We start from the raw sequence: 14,413 nt of genomic DNA on the forward strand, positions 1-14,413 counted from the left end.
CTTCGCGGTTGTACGGTACCTGGGTATATCGTCGACGATGCAGTGCAACAACCTAGACTTGGTGGGCATTCAGTAGCGGCACTCTTTCCCAAGTATGTATATACGTAGTCGAGTGTCGAGCAAGGTCTTAATATTAGGCGGAAACAGACCAACATTCGTCCAGCTTCTTCTCCAACCCCGGAATTGTGTTTTTATGTGTGCCAGGTTCAACCATTGTGCCAGTGTTGCAGTAAGCCCCGTTTGAGAGAGTATGTCCCGCACGTACCGAAGACCGAACTACTGAACGTGTGGGGGGGGGTGAGGGAAACCGTTGGCCGTTGGACGGCGCTCATGTCTTGTCCTTGGCACATGGCAATGGTGGTGGTGGTGAATGGACACGGAGGAAGACAACGAAGGCGCTAGATTGCGGCTGAAGCCACATGACGATGCTGCGCCTTGGGCGCGACATAGCCGACGTATGTGAGGGGCAGAAACCATGGGGAGCAAGCATAGCAATGTGTATATATGTCGTGAGAGCACCCAGCCTGTTTTGCCGTTGCAGGGACTTGGTCGAAATCCGCCAAAAAAAACCAAAAAAACGGCGACTACATCAGCCAGCAGCATAAAAGTCGGAATTACAGGTTTTCTCATACACACTAGCCCTTATCCACAAGACAACGCACTGCCACATCTAGGGTCCTCGCTGTCGACTCCATAAAACACAAGACGTCAACGAAACAAATAAACAAACACTTGCCGTCCAACGGACAAAAGCAACAAAGAAAATGCCCGCAACTGCCTCAGCAGCCCCCATGGGTGGCGCCTACGCCGTGGCAAGCGCCGACGCCGAACGCCACGACGACGAGTTCTACGTGGCGGCTAAGAAGCGGCGCGACGAGGCGGCGGCGCGGGGCGAGGACCCCTACGCCGAGTTCAAACAGAAGGTGGCGGCCGGTAGGGCGGCCGGCGACATACCCCGGTCCGAGAAGCTTTGGCGCAAGCTGACGGGCAAAGACAAGCGGCAAGGATTGAGTTACGAAACGAAGCTGGAGGGGTGAGGGCACACTTGCCCGCTGTCTACTCTGCATGGGGAAGGTTGGATAGCGGCGGCACAGTGAGTGTGATGACGGAGAAACCGACATACACTGTCTGCTGGAAGTAAGCATGTGCATCTATTAGTAGCATGTACCTCAGCAGAGCGGAGACCAAGAGTTGGCTCAACCAGGATACTCCAAGATCAATCGGACATACATGCAAGTGGCGGAGAGGGGGAAGGGGGGGGCCGCCCGATAAAACATCGGACCACGATTGTGAAGTAAATGGGGAAGATGATCTACGGAGATGATGTCGACCCAAGTCACCAGTGAAGCAAGTGCTTGGTAAGTCTTGACTGATAAGCGGAGTTTGCAGGGCCGTACGATGTATGTATGTAGGCAGGAAAATGCAATCTGCTGAGAAAGACCTTCTAGCTCTTCTCGTCCTCCACTTGTGGAGCGTCCATCAGCGTTTCACGACCGGGGCCGACCAGGAAGGGGAAGCCTGGAGGCTGAAAGGATCCAAGGATCCGGCATTCCGGATTTCGGTTGCTGGTATTGCTGCGGATATAAATCCCGGAACAGGATGATGTACCGCGACGGGGATTCTGGTGACCAGAAGCCAGACAAGATAGCGCTTACCTATCGTCCCACACGCACCTATAACTCGTCCGCCGATATACCTGCCGCCCGCCACCCGTTGCATTTTTCGTCGTACGCGTAGTTGCGGTTACATCGCGGCGCCTATCAATCCTTCGGGTTCAAGCCGAAATCATGAGACGAACTTTTCTCAGTGTAAGTATGTAAGAGGTGGGCCTCTGTCATGTAAAAGCGACGGCCCGTGCATTGATTGCTAATGCTGTGTGTGAATGAACACTGTGATGCTGCTATATGTCTATCGTAGCTATGTTTTCCCTGCTGACGGGATGAAATATACACATTGAAGAAAATGAGGGGGCCTCTGTAGTGGCCTTCCCTGGTCTGTCATGTCGTCGATAATACACCCTCCATATCTATATCTGGGACGTGGAGTGAATTCCAACATTTGAACTCCTTTTCCCCTGAACCCCATAAAAATAAACGAACCCTCTCGTTGACGAGCCACGCTTGCGGAAAGACGTCCGCAGAAGCAGCGGGACGCGATGGCAATGACGATAGTAAAAGACAGATAGTAATACAACAAGAGAGAGATTAGAACCCCCCCTCTACTGGTGGTTTGCCTTATCGTCTTCTCGTCGTCCTGCCAAGGGGAAGATGGCGAGCGCTGCAGAGTCATCTTGCGCGTTGGGCCGGCGCTGTCGGCCTCGATCTGTCGGTCGAACCCCACCAGGTGCTCGTCGCTCTCGTTGTTGACTGGGTTGCTCATGACGGCCCACTCCTGCTTCACCTTGATCTGGGTGCCGCCGGTACTGGCCTGACTCTTCAGCTTGTTCGCCGACGACATCTTGGAGTTTGCCCCGAAGCTGTTGAGCGCATAACTCGACTTATCCACACGCGTCGTCCCGAACACTTTTGGGAACACCAGGCTGAAGAGCGAGCGAATCGCCGGCATGCAGGCGCAGATGATGCCGACGGGTACCTCGATCGTCGACCAGTATCCTACTTCGACATAGTCCTCTGCATAAATTGGACGTGATTAGTACCAGCTGATATATCGCGTGTCAGAAGGGAGGGGCAAGCTTACGAGTGACGTTTTGTGTTGTGCCAAACTCGATCAAGGACCGCAGGCGAATAATGCTGACGAAGGTGACAAAAAACCCGACAGCAAACATGAGCACGATCTGTGCCTTCTTCTTCATCGACATGGAGAGCTGGAATAGCTGGGGCAGCGGCAGAATAATGGTGGCCATGTCCAACACGATGTTGACACCAGCGGCCGACCAACCCAGGATGTTGATGCTAATGCACTTGGCCTTGTACTCTCCGTCCCAAAACAACCAGGCGCCCTCGATGGGCTGGCACTGAAACGCCAACATGAAGTCGTAGGTGAGGGCGTACACCAGGTTCAACCCGATGAGGACGTAGGTGGCGTTTCGGAACGATCGGGCTGGGAAGACCTTCAGGTAGAAGCATAAAATGGAGACTTTGGTGAGGGCCAGCGATGTGATGTATATCATCTCATCCCAGTAATACAACTAGAACAGATGAGGCATGTTAGCAGTGCAACTCTCCGCATCGGCGTCATCCCACCCTCCTCTTCCCCCTATTGGAGGAGGGGAGCAGTTATGGCGAAGCTCCAGGGTAACTCACGAAAAGAATATCGTTGACGCCTTCGAACGAAACATTCCACATATCCAAGCCGAGACCGTGCTGAGACACTATATTGATTGGTCAGTTGGTATTCTTGTGATATATCGTCATGCTATAAGCGTTTCGCAAGAACCCGGGAAGGGGGGATGACCCACAAGGAATTGAAATGGCACATAGTGGCACCATCAAGGCCTGTCAAGCGTTAGTAAAACAGCAATGAACTTGGGTATCTATCGGGAATAACAGATGACGGCTGATCCCCCGATGTCAGGGGAATATCACAGAAGGATGGGAGACTTACCACTGCGGCGCACATGAACCAGTCATCGAGACCCCAAGCATGGGTTCCGACGTACAGTCGAGCCACGCAGCGAAGAAAGAATGCAGCAAGGCCTAAGGCACCAAAAGTAACTCCCAAGACCCAGACGAGTTCGGTTCGATCCTTGCCTGGGATGCCGCAACTTTGGGTGGAATACCTCTTTGTGACTGAGATACATGTTAGCTAAAGTCCATCGTCACATACTGGCATAGACGAAGACACTCACGTAATGCGTCCTTGATCGTGCAGTTTGATGTAACGCACAACTCAATCGCGTGGTTCAATGGAGCATTGGTGCAGATACAGGTCTGGTTCTTTGGTGAACATAGCCTTGTCTCTATGAGTGTGTGTTCGATACATCGTAGCTGTTCTCACGGTTTCGGTTTAGTGAAGGTTCCATTGGACAGATGGAAGAAATAGGCCGGTGGAGTGATGGTGACTCGGAGTTCAAGGAAAGACTGCTGGGCTCACTGACGCCGCATGCGGGAGGGCCCTTGATGATGTCGGCCTTGGCCGCCTGGGTGATGTCTGACTTGACCGCCACTACTGACTGAACGGCGATGGCGGCCAGGGCTACGAAGGCTGAAAAGCGCATCCTGGAAGTCGGTTTTTGCTGGTTGCTTCTTGGGGCTCGAGTTGCTCCCTTATATCGCGGGTGCTTGGCACCTTAGGCGTCCTCCAAAACGCCGTGATATCCTCCCCGTCCTCGTCTTCGTCAAGTTGCCGCTGGCTGGATTGTCTCTCGCGGTGAGTATAGTATAAGTCAAAGAAGTAAGGTGAAAAGAGATACGAAGGTTCACACTGCTCTGGCCTAATCAAACATCATATAGGAGGAGGAGGTTTGATGGTAGCGAACAACAGATGCAAGAACTAAAGCATGGCTGAGAGAGCTTGCATGGGGGAGGGATGTGCTTCACTGATATTAAAGCAGCCGAGCCGGTCCCGTATGTAGAGTCCAGGGGCAGCCTGCGCAATCGAGCTTCGGGAACGCGAGCTGGGCCATGCAGCCATGTCTCGTCCAGGACTCGCCTGTTTCCCCTAGTGGCAGGTGGGTCGACAGAAAGATTGGAGATCTCCCTCTGGTTATGGCCGGATCTGCAACGAGATGCTTTACTCATCTCGTCCTGGTATATGTCGTACGCCAGAGGGCTAGCTACATAGCAAGATAGCCTGCTAGCCTGACGGCAGTAGGTATGTATGGGTCAGGTCAGGTACCGGAAGGGAGCTATGTACTGCCCATCTAGGCTACGGCTAGACTGAATGTGCCTACTTGACACACCGGTAAGCATTAGGCCTCCAGAAGCCAGGTATAGGCAGCGCTAGCGGGGCTTGCAAGCGGGACTAGAAACCCTCGATGGGCATACTTGGCATGAGAAGTGGTTGAAAGTCACGTTACAAAGCGTCGGTTCTGTCGCTGTCCCCGGTTCTGGTAAGCGTGGGGCAGGGGGCACATAGCTTGTGAGTACGGAGTACGGAGTACCTGCATGGCCTGCAGAAATGCCTCTGGCTGAGCAAACAATTACCTATCAATGAGCGAGCATGGCACAATTTGAACAGGCTGGGCTGGTATCAGCGCAAAGTCCAGACGAGCTAGGAGGCGGCGGCGCCCACAGATACAGATCTTGGGTTCATCGATCCTGCTTGCGAAGCGTACTCCGTACTAAAAAGCTTCTTCATACATGGTAAACGCCTCTCCCGCCCTATCAGATTGACAGCGTGGTGCGTGGGCTGCGTGGGCTGCGTGGGCTGCGTGGGCTGAAACAATTTCTTGCTTTCAGAAGGTCAAACACCAGACTCGTAGACTTCTGGTAGACGACGTCGGGCATTGCCGGTGGGTTAGCACCAAACAAAGAAGCGGCGGTTTCCCCTGCCACTTCTCCTGCTTCTCCTCAGGCGAGTTGTGAGCTGCGAGCTGCGAGCTGCAAGCTGCAGCCTTTGTTTCCGCTTACTTCTTGCTAGTTGAAAAGCCTCCTGCCAAGAGGTGCTTGCTTCTTAGTCGAGATCACCCGTCACGGGCGAGATTGCCGGCCTTGGCCTAGCTTGGACTGAGAAGCGACAAGGGACGAGGCAACGACATGTGGTGATTGGAAGCCCGAAGTAACGGCGCTCCATGTCAATGGCCCGCTTGGGATCTTGCAGGGATAACGGTTAGCAGGAAAACCCCCATATGTAGGCTTTTCGGCAGCCGGACATTAGGAGAACCCATTAGGCACTGTTTTGGTTTGTTCTTCCCCTTCTAGCTCCTATGCGAGCTGCTGCAGTAGGAGTTGCATCGGTGTGTACAATAACATAGTGCACTGTCAAAAGAATCCAGTTGGACTGGAACCTCGGCAGCCATGTAGGACTTCCCCTTCCCATACCGTCTCGACGACAGGTAGTTGATGAGCCAATCGCTGCTACTCGATCCTTATCCCTGTGCTCTGCGGCTCATTAAAGTCAAGTCCCGCCTGCATGCCAAATGCTTCTGCGCCCGAACTCCACCAACACAGCTGCAGGTGGCAAGTATCTTATTTTCGAGGGTCCCAGTTATCATTCCACTCCCTAAAAGCTCGCTTAGAGAGGGCGACTTATGGACTTATGGAGAGCACTCAAGAGTTCGAGCCTCCTTCCGCTTCAATCTGATGACAATGTCGCATCCAAGACCACACAGGGCACAAGACCTTTGCCGTGCCGCCGTCCTGCCGCCGTCCTGCCGCCGCCCTCGCCGGACTTTATCTTCCTCAACGCAACCGTAATACCAAAGCGCAAGTGGGGACGAGGGTCGACAGAAGACGAACCATAATTCAAACAAAATATAAAGCTACCTCGAAGCCTCGTCGTATGTCAGAGAGGGGCGATACCACCGTCCAGCCGTCCGTCGCATTTGACAGTACGTGAAGCATTCGAACTCCTTCCCCCAATACTCACAAGGGTTAATTGGGATCGCCACGGCCATGGGACCATGGGGACACGTGAAAAACACTTGTCAAAACGCCAGCCTATTGGATGATTCTGACATCTGATTTGGGTGTTAACTATTGTTCTTGGGATTGTGTTTTTTTCTCTCTATTTCATCCAGTAATGGGCCCCGCGATGATCCGTTCTCTCCGTTCACTTGGGTTCCTATGAACCGGTTTTTTTCCTTTTGCGGACGCGCCCATCCGGTCTCGCGTGGCAGGCACGTGGACTCAATCATATGGCGGATGTCTCTCAAATGCGGACATGTCTACGGTCAAAAGCATGGTCTGGTGATGCCGCGCATATGCGACCTATGACACCAGCATCCGCAAATCTTTTTGGCGGGCTCTGCGACATGACGACCTACGGGGCAAGCAAAAATTAACAGCTGGCAATCGCGTAGATGGCGTACCGCGTCCTACACACAATACGGGTAGAAAATATCCCATTGTTCCATCTCGAGCCACCTGCATCATACCCCATATAATGGAAGTGAGGAGTAGGGTAGGATCTGAAGGTCGGAGCGCGCTGGGTCAACAGTCGCTATAGGGCAGCTACTTGTACCCTGTAGCTGGATTTTCACCGCGTACAGATGGCTGTACATATGTACAGCAAGGCTTACTAGCTACTATTCCCAACTGCCGATGCCCATCGCGATGTGCTCACTTCCCTGGAGACCAACCACGACCCACAGCCACGTTTCTCGCATGAAGTCCAAGGGCCAGGTTTGATTGACGTTGATTGTGGTCTCGGAAACCCATTACATTCTTCCATGGTCAAAGCTGCCAACAAGAAATGCCACATACCCGCCAACTTAGATGCTTTGAATTATAATTCGTTATATTCTCAACCACTCAGTCACTACAGCAGAGGACCCAGGATCGTTGCGGCATTCTTGCCCGGATAACAGTATCCCAAATGCGTTACATTAGATCAATCACGCACGTGGTTTTCTCTACTCTCTCCCTCCTGATTTCTCCTCGTAATAAGATTCTAACCCCGTGTGGCCACGCGCTAACTTGCGGATAGGATATGCTTAGAGGCCAAGAGCCTTGTTGAAGGCGTCGGCAGTCGAGGCATCCTTCGTGCCGAGGCTCTGGACGGTGGCCTGGGCTTGCTTGCAGACAGCCTTCGCCGCCGCATTAGCGCCACACGAGTTCCTGTTTTATTTTGTTAGTTACAAGTTTATTATATGCCAATTCTGGTACGGTTTATACACACGTTAACTCATCACAAATACGGTTCGTGATTATATTGGGATTAAGCGCGTCCGACTGCTTGGCTGCAATCGCCGGATCTGAAGGCAAGAACGTTCCCTCCGTAGCTTTACGGTTAGCACGTCCTAGCTGGAAGTCCATAGCCGGGTTGCAGCTGCCGAAGTCGGCGGCACCTCCGGCATCAGCGGCACCTCCGGCATCAGTGGCACCTCCGGCGTTACCTGGTAGGATATTAGCTAATGATCAAGCAAGCGACGAGCCTCTTTCTAATCTTAGAGTAGAGCTCGTATACGAGTGTTCTATCCATAAAGGAAAGGCTATCCATAAAGGAAAGGGAGAGTGTCGGCTTAGGGGCTACCTACCATTGTTGCCCTGGTTACCTTGGTTTTGGTTGCCCTGCTGCTGGTTGCCCTGGTTTTGGTTGCCCTGCTGCTGGTTACCCTGGTTTTGGTTGCCCTGCTGCTGGTTGCCCTGCTGCTGGTTGCCCTGGTTTTGGTTGCCCTGCTGCTGGTTGCCCTGGTTTTGGTTGCCCTGCTGCTGGTTACCCTGGTTTTGGTTGCCCTGCTGCTGGTTGCCCTGGTTTTGGTTGCCCTGCTGCTGGTTGCCTTGCTGCTGGTTACCCTGGTTTTGGTTTCCTTGCTGCTGGTTGCCCTGCTGCTGGTTGCCCTGGTTTCGATTGCCCTGGTTACCGTTGTTGTTCTGACGGATCTCCAGACCAGTTTGACGAGAGTCAATTCTGATGGCAGCAGCAGTGACGGAGGAAGCCGCAAAGAGGGCGACGAGGACCGAGTTGACCTTCATTTTGAATCTGAGGTGGTTGGTTTACTGGGCCAGGAAGAAGGAATTTGGTGTGTGGTTAGAAGAGAATCAAGACCGGGTGCCGGACTTGTCGGTTGAGAATATGTTACGGGAGCGAATGGGAATAAGTTCACAGAACTTGGAAGAAGGCAACAAAAAGGTCGAGATCTACTCGGGAACGAAAGGTAAGCTGGAGAATGAGTGGTTGAGATGGATGATCCTGATGATGGACTATGTTCAAGCCCTCGAGTGCCGGACGGCATCATTATATAGAAACAGAGGGCATTTCCGCCAAGCCCCCAAGGTCCCCTTAGGGAGGTGATTCGGAAGCGTTCGAAACATCAAACCCGCTCAGAACAAGTGGTGGCATTGATCGACGAGGATTGGACTGCTCATCTCACTAAATGAAGATCATACACTTGTCAGATGGGAAAAGCTGAAGGTCTAGACGGAAAAAAACAGAGTTGGGATGGAGCCGTCAAAGCTTTCTGTCCCAAGAGATGCAAGGTCACGCAACGCCGATGACTTGGAAACAAGCCAAGACGGCCTGTTGGGCCCATCGCTTGGACTCGACTTGAGCCGCAACCGGGATCTTACCAGGACGCCTGACGTTGGCACTTGGGAGGTGTTTGGCCGCTGTTGGTGGCCCCGTTAGGTGTGCGTTTTGGTGGTTAGCCAAGATGGCGGGAACCCTTCAGTTCTGACACGCCTTAGCGCCTGTGTCCCCCTACAGCGCAATCGCCCCCTGAACTCCATACTTTTCTTGCGACTCTCCCACTAGCCGGCAGATGCCCCAAAGTTTTTTAAGCTTGCCGCGTGTAGGCTTATCTTTAACCTTAGCTCTATTCGAATTATAGATTGGCAAGATATTGAAACCGAGAATCCGCTATGGACAATGCTACGAGCGTGTTGTTGTTGTTTTTGGACTACTTACTACAGGCGTATGCAATATCCTGTCTTTCGCACACCATGTAACTACGAAGATCAACTGGCATTGGATCACCAATACTGTTGCATCATCTGCCAAGACCGTGGAGAGACGGGGGCAGGGGGAGGTCATGGTTGCTGAGTCTGGACAGCAGCATCTCGCCAAGAAGAGGAGCGAAATCGCGGAGATCAGACGAAGGATTGCGTTTCTGCGTGTGGCTCACCCATCTCACCAGACGAACATGTCATGGAGCCATGATTGCGACGAGAGGCGATCAAAGACCCCAGTGCAATTCTCTCAAAATGGCAGGTGGCCGGGGATAATGGTTGACGAAGGTTGATGGGTTCCGTCGCCAACTGCAACAGTTTCGAAACTGGCCGTGTTTGATGCGAGGCTTGGAGGCTTGGAGCCTTGAAGGCTTGGGAGCCGCAACTCGGTCACAGCGCAGTAAGGCAGTTGGCAGTGTTGGTAGTGGGCGTGTTCTGGGCGTGGGCGGCACAGTAACGAAACGGGGCGGTTGGCAGACGGGAGACGGGAAACCCCGCCGCCGTTATTTAAGGGAACAAGAGAAAACCGGGCCCGCCCAGATCGACAAGACAGAAGGATCAGACGGATCGCGACGAGCAGCAGCATGCGCTTCCCATCTTCCCACGAACAAGAAGAAGAAGAAGAGGAAGAAGAAGGCAAACTTTGACTGACGTAGTCATAATTATAACTATGTATGTAACTGCCAAGGTGGAAGCACCACCATTTGGCATCTCGTCTAGGACCGACAGACGGTCGACTTGGTGCTTGGTTCCCTTCCATCGATACTCGTGGATCCGGTGGATCTAAATCGAGCCATTACAGGTTGATCTGGACTGGAGCCGTCACCGGCATCGCAAAGATCCGCGATAAAATTATATGTAGACAAAAGGAAGCCAAGGATAAGGGGAGTAGGGGTCCCAAGTTCATGCAAAGCCCGCCTCGACGTTCTTGCCTTTGATGCTCTTCCACGGGTTGAGAGCACAGCCGACAACGCTCAACACGGAGCATACCACTGTGACCAAGAATGCCTTGGTCAAGCCCTCGCTGTACGCCAGCGTGACCCCGGCGATATCACCGGCGGGCAGCGTCTTCTGCAGGTTGGTCGCGCCCGAAGCCAGGACGATGGCGGGGCTCAGCGTCGGGACGTAGGCTGCGAGCGACTTGACGAGCTGGTTGGTGAAGATGGACTGTCCCACGCTGATGAAGAGGGAGCCGCCGACCGTCTGCGAGAAGACGACGATGGCGGTGCCCGTCGGCACGTCCGCCATGCTGAGCACCGCCTGCACCGCCATGAGCGGCTGCTGCATGCCCAGCCCGACGCCGAAGCCGAAGATGACCTGATAGCCGATCCAGGCCGCCCGCGGGGTGTCCGGGTGGAAGGTCGACAGCAGGCCTCCCCCGATGGACATGAGCACCGTGGCCGCGATCATGAACGGCGTGTAGTAGCCGAAGACCGTCACCGCCACGCCGGCGACCATGGATGCCACGACCACGCTGATGAGCATGGGCAGGTTGCGCAGGCCCGAGTCGACGGCCGAGGCCCCCTGCACGGCCTGGAACCAGATGGGCAAGTAGTAAACCATGAGGAAGAAGGCAGACGTCGCCAAGAAGCCGAAAAGGGAGCTGGTCCACACGGAGCGGTTCTTCATGATTCGTGGGGGCACTGTCGCGTTCTCGCCCTGCCAGTGCTGAACATACAGGAATGCCAGGATCATAACGCCGGAGATGACGAAGAGGGCGATAATGCGGCTGCTGTCCCAGGGATACTTGGTGCCGCCCCATTGCAGGGCGAGAAGAAGGCAGACAACGGCTGGCATGAAGATCGCGGTTCCCACGGGGTCGAAGCGCTTTACGCGCTCGACGAAGGACTCGGCCGAAGGCCTAGTCAACTCGGGGTCTGCGTAGAAGAAGGCGATGACGAGAATGGTGACGGCACCGATAGGAAGATTGATGAAGAAACACCACCGCCACGTCTGGATAAATATTGATGGTAAGCACATTGTCTGACTTTGCCAGGGAGAGCAGGTGGCTTGGAACGTACGGCTTTGTCGGCGAAGACACCGCCCAACAAAGGGCCGGCTACCGACGCGACGCCGTATAGCCCACCGATCATGCCTGAATAGATGGGGCGTTTCGACAATGGGACGCTATGCGCCAGAATCAGGAGGGATCCCGACATCAGTCCAGCGGAGCCGAGGCCGGCCACGGCACGCCCGATGATAAGAGTAACGGAGTTTTGGGCCACTCCGCAAACTAAGCTCCCAAGCTCAAAGGTGACGACGGCACCCAGATAGACCCATTTGATGCTGAAAAAGGTGTATAGCTTGCCGAAAAGGAGCTGCAGGGCCGCGGCAGTAAGAAGGTATGCTAAGACACAGGATGTATGTATTAGCAATCATGGGTGACCAGGCACTTGTGTGATGGCACGAGCGAGTTGAACTAACCACTTCCATACCAACCAACATCAGGCAAACTGCGGAATTCGTCGGTGATTTTGGGTATCGCCGTCGCGATGATGGCGTTACTGTGAGGTGCTTCTGGTTAGAGAATACTTGGCGCTCTGGAGATTCTTTCACGGTGGGATCCCAAGCCTTACTCTAGAGCCATCAGAAACACAGCCAAGCAGATTGCTAGCATGATGAGGTGAAGCTTGACGCCTCCGGGATACTCGGTGCCATCTTCCTAAGTTGAGCCTCCTTCCCGTTTATCTTCTCGGCCTCGGTGGGTTGGGGTGCTGTCTCCGAAAGATGGGAGGCGGGTTCTACGCCATGGCGCAAGCTTCCCGTATCTGCCGGGTCGCGGTCGCGGAACTCATATGTGGTCTGAGGTTCTTTTTCCTTCTCCTTCTCCATCTCCTCGTAGTGTCTACCCCCAATGGTTGGGCTGTTTACAAGAGTGGGCGCCACTGATGAGGCCTGCGGCGTATGGCGTGGTCTGTTGTGAGCCATGATGAAGAATGTCCCGTGTACCTTCGGCATCTACCGTCAAGGCTGAGGAGTGTTCGTTGGCAGGGCTTCTGCTCGTCCGGATTACAGAATGGGCAGTGGCTAAGAAGGTGCAAAACATCGCGGGAGTCGTTAGGTTCGGGGGCAGGGCAGCAGGTCATGGTAATAAAGAGGACAGAGAAACGCTCAGACATTTACTTCCCAGGGGCTTGCTTTCCCACACGTGGGAATCCCAAGTCCCCCTCGGGCAAACAGAATGGTTCATGATGGCTGATGAACATCATGCAGTGTGGCTTGCTTTCATGAAGGTGCCGGGCGGGCCAATAATGGATCGACGAAGGACGTGATTGACTCAGAAAGGCCAATGTCGGGTTACTGGCAGAGTCCGTCAGCCCGCCTCATATAAGAGGTAGTAAATTCGGGTCTTGTGCCGCCTGATGAGTTGACTGATATGTCTCATTGGCCAAGTGGAAATGAAGACCATCCATCCACCTCTTTCCAACCACCACCATTGCAGCTTTTACCGCGTCCAGTATATGCTTTCTCCTGATAAAGGTAAACAACGAGCCGGCGTCGAATCCCATAATTTCGTTGGGCGCTTTGATCTATCTAGTGCGCATCCTCCTCTCGTCTGGAGGAGGTTGACATCGAATCTGGACGTCACGTACGCCGAGAGGTTGCGGGCAACTCAAGCGATGTAGACCTCGTTGAAATATATGCCTTAGGCTCTATGGATGTAGCTGAAGATGAGAGGCGAGGCGTGTTTCCAATTTCGTCATGGCCAAGATCTGAAATTGCTTTTCCTGCCGAACCCGTCCCGTCCAGGCCGTCCCGCCTTCCGTTGTTGTTCTGAAGGATGGCTTTTGCTACCGACCTCGTCGGACTCGAAGCGAGGTACACAAGTCAGGATGTCACCTGGTCGTCAGTGTCTCGATGTCAAACCTGCACACGCACCCCATTGTGGCTCCCGACTGCGGTCATGCACACCCAGAGCGGCACGGCATGCTGGATGTGATGGCCCTTCTCACTTCAGAGTTTGAGACTGCGAATGGCAATCTGGCAATCTTGCTATCATGTCTCAGGCTGCTTCCCCCTTTCGACACGACTCATCCACAATAGGGGCTACAGCGGCACCCCGAATATTGCCGCGTCTTGTTCCTGCATTCTCGTCGCACTGGTGCAGGCAGCGTCTCGATCCAACAAGCGCAGTCAGATAGCAAGCCCTAGGACAGACCAATGCATTGGCCAAAAGCCTGGCCGCGTATTTGCACAGCAAAGGCGACGTAGACGGCCGGGTTGGCCAGTTGGGTAGTTCACCGCTTTAGGGATCGTGTTGTTTGTGGTATCGCCCTTTCGCCTTTATCAGGTAGCTCCGACAGGTAAGTGGGCCTTGCCTGACCTTGGACAGGGAGCAGCGACCGACTACGGAATGCGGACTGCTGTGAGAACATCGGCAGTGCAAGCCGGAACAAGTCGGGGAAGCCATGGGGTGACGGTGGTGGTAGTGGTAGTGGTGGTGGTAGTGGTGGTGGTGGTGCACGTCCACTCGCCCACTCGTCCTCCCCCAACAGCCCTGGCATTTCCCCATACCCCAGCCAACTCGTCTCCAAGTCTCCCTCACTATTCTAGCCACCCCATGTCTTCTCCAGCAAATGTCCCGTAATGGGATCCATCAGTGTGGCGGGCCCAGCGGACACCACCGACGATGGTTTTTTTCCCCTCTCTCTCTCTTCTTCTCCAAAATCGTTCGTTGCGGTGCGGATGCTGGGAGGCCAGGGTGCCAAGACGCCGAGGAAGGGCCAGCTCGGCCGGCCCTGATTGGTGATTTGAGATTTCGCTACGGGGCCTTCATACCGCGGTTCCAGCTTCCGCCCCACGGCAGCTGGCTTCTGGCTGGCCTCTGGCTGGCCTCCCCTCCTGCTCCCCCAGAGACGTCCTTCCTCGACGGAGGCTTACTTGTGGAAAGCGTGGAAGCCAAG

The 14,413-nt window shown here is 54.1% G+C and overlaps 4 protein-coding genes across 4 annotated transcripts; 1 reads left to right on the forward strand and 3 right to left on the reverse strand.

Moving 5' to 3' along the window:
* Window positions 1-764: 764 nt before the first annotated feature.
* Window positions 765-1,037, forward strand: PG998_001593 (uncharacterized protein; the record flags this gene model as incomplete). The annotated part of the gene is made up of 1 exon (XM_066868411.1): window positions 765-1,037. One exon carries the CDS (start codon window positions 765-767, stop codon window positions 1,035-1,037), a length of 273 nt encoding a protein of 90 aa, XP_066736826.1.
* Window positions 1,038-1,997: 960 nt separating this feature from the next.
* On the reverse strand, window positions 1,998-4,177 carry PG998_001594 (CFEM domain protein; the record flags this gene model as incomplete). Its single annotated transcript, XM_066868412.1, has 8 exons — window positions 1,998-2,032; window positions 2,100-2,630; window positions 2,698-3,148; window positions 3,264-3,331; window positions 3,419-3,455; window positions 3,565-3,749; window positions 3,809-3,919; window positions 4,054-4,177. 8 exons carry the CDS (start codon window positions 4,175-4,177, stop codon window positions 1,998-2,000), a joined length of 1,542 nt encoding a protein of 513 aa, XP_066736827.1.
* A 3,378-nt stretch (window positions 4,178-7,555) lies between these two features.
* PG998_001595 (uncharacterized protein) lies at window positions 7,556-8,537 on the reverse strand (the record flags this gene model as incomplete). Its single annotated transcript, XM_066868413.1, has 3 exons — window positions 7,556-7,679; window positions 7,741-7,957; window positions 8,099-8,537. 3 exons carry the CDS (start codon window positions 8,535-8,537, stop codon window positions 7,556-7,558), a joined length of 780 nt encoding a protein of 259 aa, XP_066736828.1.
* Window positions 8,538-10,412: 1,875 nt separating this feature from the next.
* On the reverse strand, window positions 10,413-12,437 carry PG998_001596 (uncharacterized protein; the record flags this gene model as incomplete). Its single annotated transcript, XM_066868414.1, has 4 exons — window positions 10,413-11,462; window positions 11,531-11,856; window positions 11,934-12,013; window positions 12,145-12,437. 4 exons carry the CDS (start codon window positions 12,435-12,437, stop codon window positions 10,413-10,415), a joined length of 1,749 nt encoding a protein of 582 aa, XP_066736829.1.
* Between the last annotated feature and the right edge of the window lie 1,976 nt (window positions 12,438-14,413).

The sequence above is a fragment of the Apiospora kogelbergensis genome, assembly GCF_038363985.1.
Source record: "Apiospora kogelbergensis strain CBS 113332 chromosome Unknown utg000001l_segment0_segment0, whole genome shotgun sequence".
NCBI classification, from domain to species: Eukaryota; Fungi; Ascomycota; class Sordariomycetes; order Amphisphaeriales; family Apiosporaceae; genus Apiospora; species Apiospora kogelbergensis.